We start from the raw sequence: 21875 nt of genomic DNA on the forward strand, positions 1-21875 counted from the left end.
GTCTTTTTTTAGTACTTTCTAATAAATAATCCATGTCAACACTCTAAATACTTTCCAAGGTTGAATTATTTTTGGCCGTGTGTTTATGTGGCTACCGTGTCTTTTGAATCTGCAAAAAAAATTTGAAAGAAGTTCCTTTATACGTGTTTCCCAAAGGGACACAAGTATGGTCGGTACTCGGTACAAGCTGACCCATCATTGTAACCTACTTCCTCTGTCCTAAAAAAATATAATTATATTTATATTATTCAAATAATTTCAAATTTAATTAAATTTATAGTAACTAGTATTAATATTAATAATTTTTTTATTAAATTTACTATAAAAATACATTCTGTATTTAATCTAAGATACTTATTTTATATCATAAATGTTAGTAATTTTTGTATAGTTTTGGTCAACACTTTAATTATTTGACTCTAAAAAAATGAGAATTACGTTCTTTTTTGATAGAGGGAGTACACTCAAACAATATGCTTATCTCATAACAGTGTACAAGCAGCCTATAAGACCAGTTTCAATGGAGGTTTTATGGCTTAGTTTCCAAAACACTTGTATTTCGGAAACAATGCAGAAGAATTTCATCTCCATGAAACTATCTTTACTCCCATAAAACTCTCATCATCTCTCTCTTCATCAATATAATGCTATATCAGTATATTTAATGTGTATGAAACTTTCATGAAGCCTCCATTGAGACTCCAGTATGACCCCTACTACACACCCTAAATTTGTTGGCGCACCAAAATCCTCCCACCAAACCCCGAGCAGGGCCATAGACCTTTTTAGTGGCGACATGGATCCCTCTCTCCTCCCCCACTCGGCCAAATCTAAGGGTGTGTTGTGCTTCATTGCGCAGGAGCGGCTCCGGCCATGGGCGTCGGTGTGCTGCTCCCCCAGCTCGCCGCTGGGATGAGCAAGCTCCTGCCCTTGGTTCCCTTGGTTCCCTCTCTCTGGTGGCACGCAGTGGAGCCGACAGAACACAACAAGGATAAGAGGGAGGGATGGAAAGACATTGACAGGCAAGTCCCACATGGCAGTGGCTGTGGAAATAAATTTGGGGGCTTTGTTTGGGTGCTAATGCTGGAGTTGGAGCAAAATTTGGGATAACAAAAGTGGGGTGGGCAACCAAATTGAAAATGAGGGTTAGGATTTGTAACATCCTTGATGTTACGAACACTAAAAATGGATCATGTCATCATAAGCATTGCAAAGCATATTTGTTAAGCACATCATGATGCATCAACTTAAAATAAGTTTAATTTGGCTGAATGTGTTTAGGAATTAAAGTGTGCTTATTTTGTGTATGGATGCTTGTGTTGGTATTTAAAACCCTAGTGTGAAAAGTTTCCGAGAGCTTAAGGGGGGAAACCCTAATTTTAAAACCCTGATTTGCCCCCTTTTATGTAATTCAAAAACCAAGCAAAATTTGAAGTTGTGTTCAAAAGCAAAGTTGGAGATCTTGTCAAGATGTACAGCTTTGGTGTTTTGAGTTTTTGAAGTTTCAATGCAAAATTCAAAGTAATTTTGAAAATACAGATTTTCGGAAAGTGTCCCCTTTTCTAATTTGAATCTCCAATTCAAAATCTATTTGGAATTTTAAAAAATGGTCAACATGAAAGTTGTAGGGCTCAAAAAGTTGAACAACTTTCATGTTGGGATTTTTTCAAGTTGTTGAGAAAAATCAAAAGTAATTTTAGAATTTCTAATATGCCCCATTTCAAAATTGGAATTTCCCCAATTTGAGATTTGAAATTCAAACTGTTTTGATTAAATTCATCACCTTCCTTTCGAAATCTGAATTTGAGTCTTAAATGAATGTTGTAGGCAATTTTGTGCTGCACATTTCTTGCTTTGGTAGATTTCTGTGTTTTTATACAAAATAAAAAGTAATTTTGGAAATAGAAAAGGGGAGGATAAGAATGCTACAGTACATCACCAATGGGAGCAGGGCACGGCGACCCTGCTCGGTGGCGTTGCTTCCCCACGTCACCTCGAGCATGGCTGACACGCAGCTGCCTGCTTGGTTGAAGTCACCGTGATATGGACGAGTTGAAGGCATCCTCCACCATCTCCAATTCCCTGACCGGCTTTCTTTCTCTCCGGAGCCGGCAGAAACGCCGCTGCCACCCGCCACCGTGGTCAGCCCTCCTCTGTGCTTCTCCACCACTTCTGAGCAGCTTGACGAAGTCGTGCTGAGTCCCCGATGCTCCCCAACTCTTCTCCTCGCCTTCCCGGCAGCCGGAGCGCCACGTTTTCCCCTAAGCCCCGTCCAGAGTTCCGCCGGTGTCGCTGTTCACGTGGCCATGCCTCCACAGACCACCTCTGGCCAAGTAGAGGGAACCAGAGGGTGTGCGTGAGTCCAGGTGAACTCCCCCGCTGCTCCACTGCCGCCGACGAGCACTCCAACGCCGAAACTGCGATCTCCGACGAGCTGCTCTGTTTCCAGTTCGCGACCAGGGACTTCGCGCGACAATTTGAAGTTCTCCAGGGGTCTAATTGCATAGACCGTGACTCAGGTGAATAGTGCTATAAGGACTTGTTTGTAGATGTTTTGTTGAATCTTTGAAAATTCATATCTAGAGTTTGGTAGCTCCAATTTTGGTGAACCAAATTTTTTTGTGCTCCTTGAAATGTCTAGTTTTTATTAAAAATATGGAACTGACTATTTTTATAGTAAAATAATTAGTTATGAATTATGTCTTTTAATTATGCTTAAAAGGAAGAAATTCATATCTATTGTTGTATAGCTTCTTTTAAGATGAAACTTTTACGGTAGACTAATGATTATGTGTATGTGCTGTGGTTAAGTTTTTAGATTCATTGGATGACATATGATTAAGTTATTAATTTATCTTGTGTAGTGCTTATTAAATAGTTTACAATTAAACTAAAAATGAATAAATGTAAAATACAGTTCCTCTGCCTTTATATGAGGTTGTTATAACATATAGATACATAATTTAGCTATGTGTTTGTATAAATTGTTGAGTTTCTTATTTATCTTGTCGTTACATGCTTCCTTGTGATGGAAATTTATCTTTTTCATAGAAATTGCTATACTTATCCAAATGGCATGAAATTTATACAGTAGACTTTGGAGAACATATATGAGCTGCTGTAGTTTTCTCAGAATTTACTGTGTACTTTTGATATATGGTTATTATTTTGTCTATTTATCTAAATAAATAAATAAAGACATGAAAAGTATTTATTTAGGGATGGCCATGATGTTTTCTAGTATCCCTTTGATGTATTTCAACTGTTGGTGAGCTGGGTTTTGCCCAGGTTCAAGTTTGGAACATAAATGAAATATGATTTCTCTATAATTCAAATGTTAGTGGTTTCTCGACAATTTCTAGAGCATTATGAATTGCTCTAGGTAAATAATGTTGGATATGAAACTTGTCTATAACAAAGTATAGAATTCATGTATCTAGCTGGTGTTAAATTTTGGTGGCATTTGGCTCTATAGTTTCTGAGTTATGCCTGTTTAAATTTAAGTTTCAGAAATGGTTCCTTTCTGTCAAATCCTGGATCAGTTTCTGTAGTTGTGCAATTTCGACCTACTAAACTTATGAATCATGCTTTCATGATAAAATATGAATTGTATTAATTTTCATAAGCTTTCCAAAATGTTATGGATCATGAATTTTGGTGATCTAGAACTCTGGTTATAGATCTATGAAGCTTAAGGTCTGATTCTGTCTAAGGTCTGGACAGAATTGTTTATTCATACTGTTTGGCCATTTTATCTATTAAATCAGTTCTCGAAGATAATAACAAAGTTGTAGAAAATTATCTAAGCTTCCCAGAAAGTCTAATATCACCTTTATTGGATGCTTGGATCTCTAATTATGGTTGAATGAAGTTGCATATATGCTGCTGTCCTGGTTATGTGTGCAAATAGAGTTGATTGTTTTTAGCTAGCCTTTACTTAAATAATGATTAGTTTAATTTCCAAATTAGAATTTGAGTGCTTTTGGGATTGTGTGATGACCTGAGGTCATTAAGGTTAATGACCTTTGGCATTTAATTATTGTTTGATGTTATACTTAATTACTGCCATTAATATTTAATTAAGAATTGATTAAGATAAATAGAAAACCTAATCATTTTAGGTTTTGATTGATCTTTGGGATTGATTGACAACCAGTGGTTACTTGGCATGATATGCTCCCTGGTTATGGATTATTTCATAAATGATCTTTGTTGTCTGATAGCTACACAACCTTGTTTAATAAAGATGATAAAATTTGCTTAGTAGTAATCTATGTTTTGATAGCTAAGTTAGTTTGTTTCTATACCGTGAAGGTAAGTTGTACTCGAGGTAGTTATGTTTGTTGTTATCATCCAAGAACATGTAACCTGTCTTTATCATGTCATGAGCATCTCATTGATCATGCATATGCACTTCTACGTGTAGACTACGCTCCAGAGGAATCTGATCCTCAGTGGGTTGCTTCTGAGTTTGTGGATCCATCTGGTTTTGCTGAGTTGTCGGACTTCCCTTCCGGCCAAGGCAAGCCCCGGACATTAAACCCTATCCTTGTATTTTCATAAAGTTATTTATATCACTTGAGTTAATATGATGCATTAGGTGAATAAGAGTTGAGTGAATCCTACTTGCTGCATTATCTACCTTGATGATTTCAATATTAACCTTGATACTTGTTTTATGAAAATACTTAGTATGCTTAGCCCTGCTTATTAGATAAGTTTTCAAATAAGAAAGTTTGAAGGGTTGTTGTGGAATACTTTTAAGGTCAATAATGTTCAACTTGAGACCGGTCGGTGGACTTGCTTTAAGAATGGAGTCTTAAAGTAGTGTCTCCAACTGTGTCGATTAAGGACCGTACCGTTGTTGGCCTGTTGTGATTGAGACCTTTGAGTACAGCCCACATGCGGTGGTAAGCCTTACCTATAGCTATTCCGATACTTGAGAACGGCTAACCGCGTACTGGGAGTGGAGAGATGGCGAGAGTAGCGTGTACCCACCTTACGGATCTGAGATGACCGGGAAACATCTAGATTGGCTGTAGGATGGTGGTGTACTGTACTCTCGGGTGACGCTGGACCCGTTCTTGTATGGGAGGATCTATAGAAAAGGTTGACGTATGCAAGATTAAGTTCTACATATGTCGTGTGGTACTGAATCCCCAGCTGGGTTTAATCGATTCGAATCGCCGTGTTTCCTCGGATATGGAGCCTCAATCCTCACACCATCATCGTAGTAATAAATGGATCTTTGGTAAGAGAAAGAGGTGGTATGTTTATGAAAGTTTGATAATAGTTTTGGTTAGTCATAAATGATGATCTTGAGTTAAAACTTGAAAGTAGGTTTTACTCTTAGTAAGATTTTATGCAAAAGAAATGCTTGATCTTGATAAAGCTTTACCTTGAATCCCTATAGCCTGCATACCTGAGTCTTCACCTCTTTTCTAGTCGGTTAAGTCTTGTTGAGTACTTTTGTACTCAGGGTTTTATAACCCCTGTTGCAGGTGCTGACTTAGACTGCTAATGGAGGTCATGTCGGTGGGCGCGACATGATTTATCCACCTCTTCTACCTTAGAAGCTTCACCTAGGATGCTTCCGCTACTATACACACCTTTTGGAAATTTAGTTGTTTATATTCCATCATATGTTGTAAGTTGAGTTATAAATCTTCCGCACTCTGATGTAAGTCATTTTTGTAACAAATATTGTAATGTTGTGGTAACTCCATGTTGATCCTGTATGAGTTAAAATGTGGATGATTCGGGGTCCTCCGAGGGCACCCGACAGACTTCTTGAGTCATTTGGAACTCGTGCACGCCGATCAGAAGTCTTTGAGACAATGATGGGTGCATGTGGGCCAATTAATTCAGGAGGTTCTGCCACAGGATTTGAGGGCTACTGCTAAAGTGGCTCTAAAGATGACGATGTTATTCAAATGGTACGCAGAGAGATCCCTTATTTCTCGAAGACAGTCGATACAGTAATATGTCAGCATGATGAAGCGCCTCCCACGCATCATCTCAGCTCACTATTCAAACTACAATATGTATAGCGAGTGGAAAAGCAGAAACAAACGAAGCTAGGAATAAATATGTTGGGACGATTTTGAAACAAACGAAGCTAGGAATAAATATGTTGGGACGATTTTGAGTTATCATCATGTAGGAGATGTTTAGTTTCCCATAAAATACAAAATACAAAATGCCAACTACTTTAGAATGATGGAATGCAAAATACCGAAAGTTTTAGGTTTATGTTTAGTTCTATCTAAAATGCGAAAATTATTGCTCTCATGAGGACCACTTGAGGCTATTTTGGGCTTTTTTTTTTGCTCTTGAGGCTAAAATCCAAAATGGAGAATAACCACCTTTTTTGTCAAAAACTTTATGTGATGTTTAATTCCATTATGCAAAATAATGAACCAAAATCTAAAATTTTTTGGAATAGAAGAGAAACTAAACACCTCCGTAATTTCGGTTTTCCACGTAGACAGGGAAAATGATGAAAAAGTAGAAATTATGCCAAAACTTTGGTGGTACTGAACTAGTTATATGTTTTGATCAGGATTTATTTCATATGCTCCTCTGACTCAAATAAAACACAGAAATTTTTGAATGATCCAAAAGAAAAACCAACATCCGCTGCACACTTGCACTTCACAGAGAGAGGGGCAAAACTTTACGGCAAAGTAATATGATCCAGGGCAAGTGGATCTTGCATCTTCAAAGCTTACCACAGGAATCTGGACTATGGGAGCAGACCACCAGTTTCATTCATATTTTTTTTAGTACGTATCAGGAGTGGCTGTACTGCACAGAAAACATCAACTAGTTGTCTAGATGGCACCTAACCTATCAGCTATCAAGTTCGCTACGAAAATTGTGTACAGATGCAACAGGTTAATGGAAGGATCAAAGGATATTTAAGCTGGGTTCAGGTGCACTAGTGAACTTTACACACCTTTCGCTCCACTAGCCTGACACTTCAGCGCAGCAGATGACCTAAAAAGCGATGCTTTTGTTAAAATTTACCTGAAACACAGCATACCGCTTTTACCTCCAGATCAATGTTTTCTGGTCGGCTGGTCGATCCTGGTCGACCAGCCACCGACCAGGTGATTAATCGTGATTAATCAGCGACCAGGTCGATTAATCGACCCTGGTCGTCCCCTGGTCGTCCCTGGTCGTCCAGGCATATCAGCCGGTCGACCTATATATATACCTCTATATATACACTATATTATACACAATAAAAGAAGCATCAAGACTGCATTACTGTAAACCAACATTCCTCTTCATTTTCAACTCTTTTTATGTAAACCAACATCTCCTTCTTAACTATTTCTGGAGAACTGGGACAACCAACAGCATCTCCATACCCCCCACATATCTGCCCAGTCAAAAAAGCCCAAAAACAGAGCACACAACCTTGTCGTCCATGTCCTAATCGGACGATTAATCGCGATAAGTGGACGACTAATCGGACGACCAGGTTTCTGGTCGACCTGGTCGGGTCGGACCTCCTAATCAAGACCGACCAGGACGATTAATCGCGATTAATCGGACGACCTGAAAACATTGCTCCAGATTCCAGATAGTTGGTCAACCACAAGTCAATTGAGCTGTACCCTGGTTGATATATAAGCAGTACATAAAATTGTTACAGTAATAAATATGGAAAAAAACACGCTTTGTTATGCTCACTGAACTATCATGCAACTACTAGGATTTACTACCAGATACATTGGACAGAAACATCACCGAGATACTTCCCGGAAAACGAAAGAAATTGCAACATCACAGTACCAGTAAAATGTGAAGGACAACAACGGGCATGGAACATGGAAAGGCAAGTCTATGTCAAGCAAAGCATAAAGATGATAATTGACCAGGGGTGAAAAACGGGTAAAATTAGCTTTGTCAAGGCACAAAACTCTGACAAGGTAGTTTTTCAGATGCCGCTCCGTCCCAAAAAGAGTGTTGTTTTTGCTATGAATCTTGACAAATGTTTGTCCATATTCATAGCAAAAAAGATACTGTTTTGGGACGGAAGGAGTACTATAACAAGAAAAACCAAGCGATCCAATGCCAAATGAAGGTCTTCACAGTTCATTTCTAGACCACATCATCACAAGTTCACAACCATCAGCAGAACTATACACTTCAAGATCGATGTTGTTACAGGATTATGGACAATTACATAACATAGTGCAGCAGCAACGATACCACTCATACCAGCAAACTCTCCTTTATGGTTCAGAACTTCTAACTTTGATCTCCATCAGTTTTTCAACAGGCTGTCTGCATATTGGGCATTTATTTGATTGAAATCGTAGAGTTTTTGCGCATTCACTGCATAAACACTGGATAAGAAAGGAACAATCAGATAAAACCTAAGGTAACAAAAGCTAGATCTAGAAGATAAAAGGAACATACATCAAATCATGTACTTACCAAATGTCTACAAGGCATAACAGCAGTGTCTCTTGGTTCTGTCAAGCAGATAACACATTCCTTCCCCGTGTCATCAGCATCAGCATCGGCAACATCTGATTCAGTGGAGTTGACCATACCAAAAATTTCCTGTAGCTCATACCTAACGCCATCAATCCACAAGATTTGCTTCACAACTTTGACTTGAAGGTCGTTGTTATGCTTCTCCAAAACAGCAAGAGTAATCTGTGCACGAGTGGAGTTTACTGATGGGCCACCTTCCTCTGGAGATGGATATGCTTCTGCATAAACAACAAGTGGGAACACTTCCCCTGACGAACTCGAAAGCTCATCCAGAGAAAAGAATCCCAAGTCAACACCAGATCCAGAGGGCTGGATAAACCTTTGGGCCAACCCTTTCTCGAAGGGTATCTTTGTTGGCGTCTGTAATTCTGGGTATATTGAAGAAAAACTACAGTCCTTTTCTTCCTTGGCAAAGTAATATATAGTCACACTGCAAAAGATATGGACAAGTTCAAGTGTCAACTGATGTAAATGGTAACTAAACACTCATATTAATAGGAGAGCAATGCCTAGGATGACTAGACAGTCAAAGAAAGTCCTCGACAACCTAAAAGAAAATGACAACTATGCCCTTTTGGATGGCAACTAGCATGACTAGGCAGCCATATTGGCAATGGAGATTGAAGTTGCTTCCTCAAAATGGAAATGGAGACCAGCGTTGCATGCATGGCAAATTTTCAGCTGCTGCCACATGCCCCTTCTGCCTAAAAGTTTAGGCTTTAAGCACAACTGGTTGAGCTAATTAGGACTACAAAAAGTAGACGTAAACGATTTTACACAGTACCTGATGGCTGCAAGTTCGTGCTCAGCAGCTAGAGCTAGTAAACAAGCATGGATACTCTTTAAATATAGCTATTTATAGCATCTATTATCTAGGTAAGTAGGTGGACATTGTTGAGCACTAGAGCTCTTGAGCCCTTGGAATTTTTTAGTAAAATGCCATTTCCACCCATGCTGCACTAGTTCGAAAGGGAAATGATGTGTGATTTTTCTGAAGAAATATTTTTCAGTAGTCTCTTAAACAATTTTTTCTAAAGAAATTTGCTAGGAGCTGGTAGCCAACCAGCTACATGTCCAATCCCAAATTTGATTTTTCTATTAAAATTTCAACAACCTAACTAAAGAAACTGCCCAGCAGTAACAACAGGATTTTGACCACTGGTTGCACTAACAATATAAACAAAATGTGGTGGTTACTGTGGTTAAACATGAAGTCGTGTAATCTGTAGTTCAGATTGCAAAGAATTTTAAGCTAGGAATAACAAACATAAGAATATGATAAACCTGAGGAAGAAAAGAAAAATTAAACTATTCTTGTTCTTCCCATATACTCCCTCCGTTCTTTTTTACATGTTGTATTAGGTTTGTCCTAAGTCAAACATTTGTATCTTTGGCCATCGATATAAAAAAACTATATAGATTCACGGCATAAGATTTATTTTTTAGATTCACTATAAGAAATACTTTCATAATATGTAAATAAATATGTTGTGAAATTATAAGAAATTTTTTAAATGGATGGTCAAAAGTAATAATGTTTGACTTAGGGCAAGACTAATGTGACATGTAAAAAAGAAAGGAGGGAGTAGCATTCTGGGTAAGTCATTAAACTTCTGAAAGTGCTACTCTAGTCTCACTTAACTATTCATCTGCTTCTTTTCTCTCAGTAATTTATTATGGAAGTGGAGAACAATTACTGATCTACGAGCTTGAAGCATTATACAAAACAATAAGTCAGCAATTGTAATAAACCACCTAGAATTTGCTAAACGAAAGCATATCCCTCGTCTTATAGCTCCATTGTTAGTATTCTATTTCCAAGCTGCTGGATCGCCAATCTTATTACTGGACTTTCTAAGAAAGGTAGGTCATGAGCTTTGGTCTAAAATCGGTAACTGGCTAAGTTCTATTAATCATTAGCCACCTACATGAAGCAAATTATAAATCTCAAATTCCAGTGCAGTAGCCACATAATTCAGGTCGGCCAAACAAAACAAACACTACCGTTACCATTACATTACAGTGTTTTTAAGACACATACAGTAGCAACACCAGCACAAGCCGACCTCACCTGCCGTCGGTTATCGCGTCGAAAGTGAAGGCGACGAGGCGGCGGTCGGGGTCAGCGTCGTCGGGCACGAGCCTGATGGTGTCCTTGTGCAGATTGACGTAATTCTTCACCTTCTGCGCCTGCTGGTGCTCCACGAACTCGGGCGGAGGCCCCGTCAGCGCGGGCGGCTGCGGCTGCGGCGGCGGCGCGGGCGCGGGGTGCCACGGGCCGTGGTACGCGTGCGGGGGCGGCGGGTGCGGGTGGTAGTAGTACGAGGAGGGCGGCGGCGGAGGGGGAGGACGGTGGTGCGGCGGCGGAGGGGGAGGCGGCGGGTGGTGGTGGTGCGGCGGCGGCGGCGGCGGGGGCGGGTAGGAGGAGTAGTGGTGCGGCGGCGGGTAGTAGTCGTCCCGGCGGCGGCGGCTGGATGACGCGCCCATGGAGCCCCCGCGCGGCGCCGAGTAGTTGCCGAGCACGCGAGGAGGGAAAGCGAGCGGGGCCCGGAGAGTCGACTGACGCTTCCGCAGGGGGAGGGGGATTTACTAGGCGTGTCGCGGGGGCAGGCACGGCAGGCGGAGCGCGTCGTCGCGGGCGGTGGAGTCCGTCGTCTGACGCGACGGGCGAGCGGAAGGGGAAAGGCAGGACGGACGGGCAGGTCGCGGATTGACTTTTCACGGCAGCTCTGCCTACGGTGTTTCCGGGTGCGTTTCCCACAAGGTTGCGCGTTGGCGGTTGCCTCTGACGGTGGCCGCGACGACCGCGGAGAGGGTGAGCTAACCAAAGCGGCTGCCGTGCTCGTGCTCGTGCTCGTGCTCGGCGCGCGCGGCCACGGCAACGACGGTGTTGTTGCGTCGTCGTCGATGGCGAGGGCAGGAGAGGAGGGTGCTCGGAAGTTGGAACCGTCGACGGACGGGTGCGTGCTGTGGACACGCGGTGCCCCCACACGTACGATTTTGGCGAGGAAAGTGTAACGACGGGGCTGACAACGTTGTAGTCAGACACGTACCTGAAAATGTTGTAGCAGCAACGATGACAGTCGTTCGTTCGACACGGTTTGCCTTAAATGTTCAGGCCATAGTAGATAGTACCCAACTAGCCATTAGGCCTTGTTTACTTAAAAAATTTTGTAAAATTATATAGATTTTTCATCTCATCGAATCTTACGGCATATACACGAAGCATTAAATATAAAATAAAAAAATAACTAATCACAATCTAATTAGTCTATAATTAGACAATATTTGTTTAGTCAAGTTGGGCGATGCTGGTACACGACGTTCGATCTGCAATGTGAACCGCTTGTAGTATTAAACGAAGACGGCATGAAAGTGCTTCCTCGAGACTAACCACCCACATTAAAAAAAAACAATCTCCATCCGATCAAAGTCGTGCATGAAAGTGAGATTTTGGCCATTCACAGGCACAACAAAAATGAACTTCATTGTAGAGCTCTTTGACGAGACCGACTCAGCCCGAGACGTACACTCTAACATGACTACACTAACAAATATGTGATCCTTCCTTTAGGAGCAAGGGCTGTGAATGGTCCTTCCTTTCGGAGCATTTGAACGGTGGAGGTCCTTCCTTCCGGAACATGGCGATCGATTAGGATATCAAAGTTTTTCGATCACTTGCAATAACTTCCTGCTGGTGCACAAATACACAAAAGCGAAACACCCAACGTAAACCATGTTCCTTGCTTTGCTGGACATGTTTGTTGTTTCCTCATTTCACTTTTTGTCAATAAAGTCCGATGTAAAGCCATGTTGCTTCCATCTTTGAATCTAACAGAAGCTTGAGTGGTAAGCTTCTCATCATTGCGTGCTATACTGCCAACTGCCAAGTGTCTGGGCCAATCGACCTTGCAACACCACGAGCTGTAACCCCATAAAAATTTCCAATTCATGCTTTTTATACAAGACCAAAGTGGAAACTATGGTTATCTCAAATATTGATAAACCTTGGCAGAAAAGTTGAAGTACCTAGTGGATGGTGTCATCATCACCAATGTATCTGCTTAGGCGCTTACATACTCTTAAGCACCATATCTCCTCAGAACTTTGCTTAGTGCTGGCATCACATTGTACGCTTGATATGATCTTCTAAGCTCAATGATTGAGCCCACCTGAAATCATCATTTTTCACATAATTCATTGCTATACTAAATGCATGCAAAACTTGCGGATAATTATCAAATCCAAACTTAGCCTTAAATGTCTAAGTGAATAGATTCCAGTATGTTGAGGTTCACATTATAAAACAAAAATATGGAAAAACATTTCAGATTCTTCTGTGAAGGCATTAGAATTGAAGCCACATGGTCATGTATGGACAATTCAGAATTTTAGAATCTGTTCCCATTTCCAAGATGGCAAACCACCGCAGAGGCCAACATAGACAAAAAAAGGCTGATGAAGATGGCATAAGGGCACTCCCAATACAAGACTCTATCACAGAGTCCAAGGCAATTAATTACATATTATTTATGGTATTTTGCTGATGTGGCAGCATATTTATTGAAGAAAGAGGTAGAAAAAATAAGACTCCAAGTCTTATTTAGACTCCAAGTCCACATTGTTCGAGGTAATAAATAATTTTAGACTCTATGATAGAGTCTGCATTGTGAGTGCCCTAATAGCTGCAGTTCAACAACTAATTTTCATGGTAACAAGTTACAAGTGTGCCTGAGATGTACTCACAATAATCAAGACTGATGTGAACCCTATTGAAAACCCTTCATTTATTTGCCTGAGATATCGGTCAAGCAATAAAGAGGAAGTTGCAAGCAAGCTTAGCAGTAGACCTCCTGGAATGTAAGAGATTATTTTTTTTGCTTAGAGAAAAAGGCACAAAGTGCAGAAGGAGGATAAATCATAACAAAATTTGACAATGTGGTAAAATTTCTTCAAGGACACCTACCCCAAAAACGCGTTGATGTTTGTATCTTTGTAAGGTAGTCTACTGTTGCTCTTCCAGGCTTTATCCTTGGTACCCTCGCACTCATCTTATTCAGGTAATCAGATATCTCTTTGGGTAAGTTAGCCTGGAACAAAAGTTTCGCAGATAAAATAGGTGCAAATACGCATGCATCCCAATAAACTGACTATCAGTTGCTGAAAATATTAAGAACTTGAGTGCTATGACACTATAGGACTGAGATCATTATAATCTCTGCCATGTGCATTGTCCATCAGTGTTCCATATATGCGAGTTGTACTTGGTCCCACAATTACTAGTCATACAGATAACAGGCAACCATAAGAGATTAAAAAACCTTAATCACAAGATAATATAATGCACAATTTTTTTTTAATCTAAGAAAGAAAGTATCTTAAAATTAAACATGTAAGCTAAATCTTTGTGAACAGGTGGCATTTCCTTAAGCATGCTGATATTGCTTATGGAGAACTAGGGAAAATATATCTGAAAGGATGTAGCCATTAAATACATACAGAAAGTAGAACATCAATGGAATTGTGGGGATATTCATATCCCAAGCAACAGTGGCATAAGAATAAGGATTTGCTGTCACATGCTATTGAAACGCAAGATTAGCAAAAGCAGGTAGATAGATAAGATGTAAAATTTGTAAACCACTGGTGAAGTGGAAGATATTAGAAGCAAGAGTAATTTTGCAGACATTAGAAGTTTTTAAGTATACATGGTTATTAAAATGAGACACAAACTTACAATATCAAAAATATTGAAGACGAAGACAAGAAAAGCATATGTCGAGTAATAAACCCAGGGAGTACCACCAGTTGAAGTCTTTGGATTCAAAATTTCCCTCAAGTTTTCCCAAAAGGGCGAGGCAAAAATACTGCAAATATTCCACATTACAATGTTAGGGGAAGTGAATAGACAGAAATGAAACACACTATGGTTTACCTGGCCATGATGCTTGGAAAAGCTAGCAAGTATGAGGTTGTAAGCAAGGGCTGCATTCCAGTCGGATTGATGTTGAAGGGGATATATGGCTCAACCTCTGTAACTGGGGTGCTTTCATTCCTACAAAAGAAGGGTGAAATGGCTCAAGTATTTAATTTTATCTGAAAAACAATGCAGTACAAAGAATAAGAAACAGTTTAACATTAAATTATTTATAACAAGTGAAATACTAATATGTTCTATTGTTACCTGAATGTCACTTGTAAATTCAAAGAAAGACGAAACAGTAAAGTGTAAAACTATTCGTACGGATATCATATAAAAATAAATCACAAAAGAAAAAAATTTCTACCCTGCACCAGAAGCTAATTTAAATCCGTAGTACTGAAGTTTTATCTTCCTGCATCCTTCAGTCACCAGCACAGCCCCCATGGTGAGAATCATAAAAATTCCAGCTACTCCCAAGACGTAAGGCCAACAATAGGAAAAATTCCCTGTTTCAAAGAAAATGACAGAAACTAAAACTCCCAACGTACAGATAAAGAGGGTACAGGCCAAAGCTGAAGGTATGGCAGTGTGGTTTCAGGATAATTCCCTGAAAATATGTTCCAGAACACTTACAGAAAGAAACAAGGCAATACAAATGAACACCAAACGAAGTCATATTAAAAAGGCATTACAGAAAGTTGACAAGCTCAAGTTCAGAGAGCTAACCTGAAAACTGAGTTATCATCTTGTGTAGTGTATCTGTGTAGCCAGTCAAAATTCCCACACAGATAATCAAAGATGAACCATGTCCTGCAAATAAAAATATAGAAGAAACAATGAACACACAAGCTTTGTAGGTTGGTGGCACAAGACGATTAGAAGAGTTAAAAAGGAGCACAAAAAAGGAGTGAACACTCTAATTATTTTTGGCGCCTGGATTATATGGAAACATAGAAATGCTTGTGTGTTTGAGGGGGCTTCTCCTTCAGTTAACACGATTTTGTGTGAACTGAAGGATGAGCACAGCTTATGGCGCATGGCTGGTGCAAACAAACTGCAGGGGCTAGGGCTTTCTATTGCAATCTAGGGCAGTTGAGCGGTTGAGTCCTGTGTGTTGCTATGTGCAAGAGCTTTAAGTTTGTGTAATTGCCTCACTCATATTTGGTCCCCATATGAGTGAGGAACCTGTTGAGGACCACCCCTTCTCTTTAATGCAATGAAACACAGCTCTCCTGCGGTTTCAAAAAAAAAATGCTAACCAAGCAGAACATGATAGACACATCAATAATAACATTATCATCTGTTTCATGTTGGACTCGTCAATCAAGCCAATGACTCCTAACTCAAATACATGGCTTGTTTTTTTCTTAAGAGCCCAGTACCAGCAGATCAAGTAGTTGGAACAAAAGGATCAGCCACCAAAAATAACAGGCAGATAATTAATTAATTAATTATTTTAGCCTTTCAGGAATGAGAAGCTCCCCATACATTAAAACATCCATGAGCCCTTCCACAATATAGATCTGCAAACAAAATTGTCCCCCCCCCCCCCCCCCCACACACACACACAAAAAGAGAGAGATATTTTCTCATAGTTTCAGTTTATTTGGTATCGAGACAAATATAGCATATCAAGGTTCTTCTAAACAATTAATTATGCCCAGCATCGATATATGTGTAGAAGTTCATACTAGACATAATACATTCGGAGCATGGACAGGTTATAATAAATTACAAATATGCATGAGGTAAAGTATTACCAAATCCAGATTCTGTTATGGTGTCACAAATCCATGTCATTGACATTGCACCAAGAACAAGCAAAAGACTTGTTATAATTATATGCTTAACCCTGTAACAAAAGAATAAAAATAAATAGAGCTGTAAACATAGTAAATGAGTATTCATATTTCCTACTGTTCAAACAAATTAGGATTAATAAAAACTTTGGTCCCTCAAATTACTTATTGCCCTTACAGCTGATAATGCATCAGCATGAAAAACAAAGGAACAAAACAATGAGCTGATGGTGGCGCGTGCCAGCATGCTTGTGGGGAAGGAGTACTTTGAAGAAAATAAATTTGCACCAAAAGGTAGTTTACCTGTAACTTGCAGCATATACTGAATACTGCAGGGAATAGCATGACACAGTAAAAGCAGCCACAGTTGCAAAACACAAAGAAAGCCACCATCTACACACAAAAGAAAGGATTCAAACTAGATGAAATGGTATGTCAAAATCCAAATAATTTCCAGGGAAAACAAACTGGTCTCACTGTTCAAGATAGACAACTAAACACACATATAGCCTTTTAACTTCTCATGTCCGTCTAATCCTTCCTTGCGGAGCTTTTCAAGTGATGGAAGAACATGACAGAGAACCTGAAACAGATACCTTTTGTTATGTTTATTTTCAATAAAAATAAACCAGTTATTGTAACAACAGTATCAAAATAACAAGATGCATTTTTTATGAAAAATCAAATGCCATAAAAAGAGTCTAACTTGTGGTGTTCCAACTAGGTCTGTGAAAGGGAACATATTGATTGGTAAACTAACATGAGTAGATCCAAAATGATCTGTATTCTGCTCAATGTAACTTGTGCTTATTAGGCAAAGCGAAAGTGTGAAACATATAGCAACCTTTGGGGCCTAAAGTGTTAAGTTATTGAAACTAGAGCTCATATACCTAAATAGATAAATGTTAAAGGATGCATGGTACAACTTTCTTAAGGATTTACGTGCGAACAATTTCCAAGCCTCAAATAGCAATTTACCAACTCTGAATGTTTTTCTTTTTTTTGGGGGGGGTGGGGGTGGGGGGGGCTTCTCTACCAAAATTCTGGGCTTCTGGCCTATGCGTCAAGCACTCTGGCAGAGTACGTGCATGTTTAAGGATTCACTTATCAACCAAGGTCATGGAATTGGATATAGTAGTAAGAATAGGGTGTAACGTCCCGCCTCCACGAGGCCGGGCCCGCTTACATCTGGCAGCTTTTCTAGGACATAGTCAGCCCTCACAGACCAACACCAGTCTTTTCTGACAGTTTGTCCTCACTCGTGCGCACCCAGGAAGAACTTCCCAGTCGACCCCCATCCCTAAATTTCTCCCCCTAAATTTCTCTAGGCCAAGCACACTTAACTTTAGAGTTGTTTGGAGATGGGCTTCCGGAATTAAGCCCTGCGCCGGGTGTTACATCCTCACCCCCTTAAGAGACTAACGTCCTCGTCAGTCAACCCAAAGCCAGGAAGGCTCTGATTCCATTCTGTAACGTCCCGCCTCCACGAGGCCAGGCCCGCTTATATCTGGCAGCTTTTCTAGGACATAGTCAGCCCTCACGGACCAACACCAGTCTTTTTTGACACTTTGTCCTCACTCGTGCGCACCCGGGAAGAACTTCCCGGCCAGTCACTCATCCCTAAATTTCTCCAGGCCAAGCACGCTTAACTTTAGAGTTCTTTAGAGATGGGCTTCCGGAAAAGAAGTTGCAACTTGTTGGTATGAGTCTCCTATTAATCCTATTAAGCCCTGGGCCGGGTGTTACATAGGGCAAGTACATTGATACATTAGCAGTCTTGGAGGTCATCTCATGCAGTGCCACATAGAATTATTTTGTGATGAGAGAGGGAGGTGAGAGAAAGAGGTGTCATAAGCAAAAATTTAGAACTTTGAGACAACTCTTTCACCATTGTATGACTTGATGTCATGCAACTCACAAACAATGTATATGATGTCCTTTGGAGTACCAAAAGAGATTCTCAAGAAGTTAGATTTTATATAGATCTAATTTCTTTTGGCAAAGGGGACAACCATAAGAAGAAAAAATAAAGAGTTATAGACTGACAAAATGGGGAGTTTTATGCCTACCAAAGGAACAAGGTGGCTTAGGAATCATAGACCTTGTGACTCAACATGATTGCTTGCTAAGCAAGCACTCTTTATATTAATCAATGAAGATGGAGCTTGGCAATAACTTCTTAGAAAGAAATATTTGAAAAACAAAAGTATAGAGGAACACATTGGAAACCAAGAGATTCACACTTTTGGTAAGGCCTTATGAAATTCAAAGATCGTTTCCTAGATTTATCTTCTTTTAAATTGCATAATAGGGCCCTTGTTAGGTTCTGGGAGAACAAATTGTTTGAAAACTTGGCTCTCAAAGAACAATACTCATCTATATACAATATTGCTAGGGGAAAAAAGTATTGCAGTTGCTCAGGTTTTTAGTTCTAGACCACTTAATTTTACTTTCGGTAGAGTACTAGTTTGTGACAAGCTAGCCAAGTGGAATGAATTGGTCTCAAGAATAGCATTTGTGCAATTTGATTGCTAACAAGATTCAATTAAGTGGAACCTCAACAACCAGGGATATTTCTCAGTTCAATCAATGTATAAATACTTAGTGAACCAACTTGCAATGCCTCTAGAAAGCAATATGGAGGTTGAAGTAACCCGTTAAAATTAAAATATTCATTTTGTTGTTTCTGAAGGGTGTAACTTTAACCAAAGATAACCTTGTAAAGCGCAATTGGAGAGGTGATGAGAGTTATTGCTTTTGCAACAAAAAAGAAACTATTCAACATCTTTTTTTTCAATGGCCACGTAGCACACTTTGTTTGGTGCTTTTGGTTTACGCCCACCAAGAAACCCTGTTAGTTTTTTGTTCCTTGGCTTCAGCAAGTAGATCAAAACTTGCGCTCTCAAGTTTGTGTGGGAAGTGGGAACAAGCACAATCATTTCGTCTATTTGGTTCTGCTGAATGACTTGGTTTTTGACAAAAAGATACTATCTTCTTATTTACAGGTTGTTTTTAGGGCTACTCATTGGATATGTTTCTAGTTCATCTTAGACAGCGGCAATGGAGAACTTTGCCAAACATGGTGGCGGTCTGCAAATAGGCTTACTTGTTAGATTGCTATCCTTTTTTACATCTTATATGAACTTTTTAAGAGCTTGCTTTTATAAGCTAGAGCCTGAATTTGTAATAATTTTTTGTTGAGTGCATAACTTATGTAGAGATCAGAATAAAACTTCATTTTTTCTTTAAAGAAACGCAACTCAAAAACTTTCCTTTGCTCATTGCACAAATTAAGAATTAACTAAAAAATATGCAAGAATTTGTCACTGGCAAGTGGCATATATAAGCACATCAGGGACCAAAGGATAAGAATTACCAAACCTGCATGACAATAGATGCTGAAATTTGATGACTGATCCCCAGCTGGAAAAACGAAAGCTTCAATTCTGAGGAGAAATCACCTAGGTCATCTGCACAAAGGAAGGTAGAACTAGAGGCTATTAGCTTCCCCAAACAAAACCCCGTGCACAACTCGCCAGCATGTAACCCGATGGAGGAATGGAATAGACCTGCAGGAAGCGGGGAGAAGCTGAGGTAAGAGTCTGGGATGAGGCGGCGGTCGAACCCTGGGAGCGGGATGAAGTAGCCCACGCGGCTGAGCACGATGAGCGCGGCAGTGACGGCCAGCCGGCGGCGGATCTCGCTGCGGAAGAAGGCCTCCGCCGAGCCCTCCGCCACCGCCCCAAGCCGCGCCAGGTCCAGGAACCGGTTCCGGTACCCCGTGCGCTTCCGCCCCGCCGCCGTGCCACCACCTCCCTCTCCATGCGGCGGGACCACAGCGGACGCCGCCGAAGCACTGGCGAAGACGGCGAGGCGTCGAGGCGTGCGGAGCGGCCGCTGGAGCGTACCGTCGAGGAGGAGACCATAAGCACAAGGGGACGGGTGTTTGGGGGCGAGGCGGCGGGGCAGCTGGGTGGGGAGCGCGCGGCGCGAAGGGAACGGGAGTGAGGAATGCGCCAGCGCGAGAGAGGGGGACATGACGGCGACCGCCGGTCGCGCGGCGGGGGGAAGGGGTCGAGGTCCGCGGGGGATTCGGGGGATGCGGATTGGAATCCTACCTCCAGCCCGCCGGCGGCAACGACGGGAACGCTCGGCTCCCTCTAGCGGGTGACTTGCTCCATCGGGAGCGTCGGCTTCGGTTTTGCACCCTCGAATCGAATCCTCGATTGCACGGTCACGATCAGAACCGTGCGTCGCGTTAATTTTCAAAGCTTTTGATTGAACGAATTCTCAGGTGGAAAACTTTAATCTAAACAACTAGTTTAGACACTAAACTTTAGTCATACATAAGATAACAGGATTCAAACAAGCCTATGCATATAAGGTTACAAAAATCCTTGCTGCCTTTTGAGCTTTGGACCCAGTGGTGTTGGTTTGTACATGAATTTTACACGAAGAACTTGGAAACGAAATTTTCCTACAAGTCTCGTTTGGTTTGGGTAGCAGCTAAACTTTAGTTTATTTAGTCATTTTTAGGAAGCACATGGATTAAAAGAAGCCAAACTTTAGTCTCCTAAGAGCATCCCAACCGTTTTGCATAATTAGTTTGGCAAATAAGAAAGTTTGCCAAGTCCCAAAAGAATATAGCAGAGGTGAAAAAAGACAATCTCCAATGGTTTGGCATTAATCACTTGGAAAAAGATAAAATTATAGACCCATAAAATTTTTTTGCCGAGCTTTTCTCGTCCTCGTGCACGTTGGAGAATGTTCACGGCAAAAAAGTTTCCGCCGACGCGCCGTTTCCAGAGTTTGGCGGCTGCAGTAGTCCCTGCCGGCAAAAAAAAAAGAATTGTGACCATCTTGCAGGAGACCGCATCAAGGCGTGCAGCTGGAGTTTGGCGGCTGGACTCGTGCCTGAGTTTGGAGATCACATCCAACCGGCGATGGAAAGTTTCTGCAAAAATCTGGCGGCGCGACGCCGCCGCAGAAGACGCGCGATCTCGACCGGAGCTACGGACTTTGCACGAGTTTCTCAGATGCCAACCGAGGACGGGCCTGGCATATATGCCAATTCTTCTCTTCTTTTTGCCAAGTTAACAAAAATGCAAAGCCTAATTGTCAAACCATTGGATAGATGTTTTTAGGACTTTTTGGCAAATATATGAATGCAAAGTCTATTTGCAAAACGGTTGGGGATGCTCTAAGGGGAGTTAAACTGGACTAAATGGAGATAAACTTCACTTTTTAGTCCCATTTAACCAAACATCCCGACTAAAAGGCTACAAGGCCTGTTTTAGTCACTTAAACCATACACCCAATAACTAAAGTTTAATTTATAGTTTAGCTATTAAAATTTAGCAAGGTGAAACTAAACAGACTCTTTATGTTGATATAGAACCATGATGCATGGGGAGGTCATGGGCTCGGTCTTGATTGGAGTCATCAATGCATGTGTGCTAAATAAACATAATTTTATTACCATCTCGTCGCCGCAACTAAAGAAACGATTTAGGCCTTGTTTAGTTTAGTTTTTTTTTAATTTTAGATACTGTAGTATTTTTGTTTTTATTTGCCAATTATTGTTCAATTATGGACCAACAACACTCAAAAGATTCATCTCGTGATTTACAAGTTGTGCA

At 40.7% G+C, this 21875-nt stretch overlaps 2 protein-coding genes across 2 annotated transcripts; both read right to left on the minus strand.

Moving 5' to 3' along the window:
* On the minus strand, positions 8054–11422 carry LOC8085095 (probable E3 ubiquitin-protein ligase LUL3). Its single transcript, XM_002441012.2, has 3 exons — positions 10586–11422; positions 8452–8944; positions 8054–8360 (listed from the first exon to the last, which is right to left on the minus strand). Exons 1-3 carry the CDS (start codon positions 10999–11001, stop codon positions 8247–8249), a joined length of 1023 nt encoding a protein of 340 aa, XP_002441057.1. The 5' UTR covers positions 11002–11422; the 3' UTR covers positions 8054–8246.
* On the minus strand, positions 11781–20462 carry LOC8085096 (preprotein translocase subunit SCY2, chloroplastic). The gene is made up of 13 exons (XM_002441013.2): positions 19806–20462; positions 19618–19706; positions 16740–16819; positions 16540–16629; positions 16198–16289; positions 15164–15247; positions 14802–14943; positions 14450–14569; positions 14252–14381; positions 13481–13604; positions 13261–13367; positions 12544–12686; positions 11781–12438 (listed from the first exon to the last, which is right to left on the minus strand). Exons 1-12 carry the CDS (start codon positions 20272–20274, stop codon positions 12597–12599), a joined length of 1617 nt encoding a protein of 538 aa, XP_002441058.2. The 5' UTR covers positions 20275–20462; the 3' UTR covers positions 11781–12438; positions 12544–12596.

The sequence above is a fragment of the Sorghum bicolor genome, chromosome 9, assembly GCF_000003195.3.
Source record: "Sorghum bicolor cultivar BTx623 chromosome 9, Sorghum_bicolor_NCBIv3, whole genome shotgun sequence".
In the NCBI taxonomy this organism is placed as follows: domain Eukaryota; kingdom Viridiplantae; phylum Streptophyta; class Magnoliopsida; order Poales; family Poaceae; genus Sorghum; species Sorghum bicolor.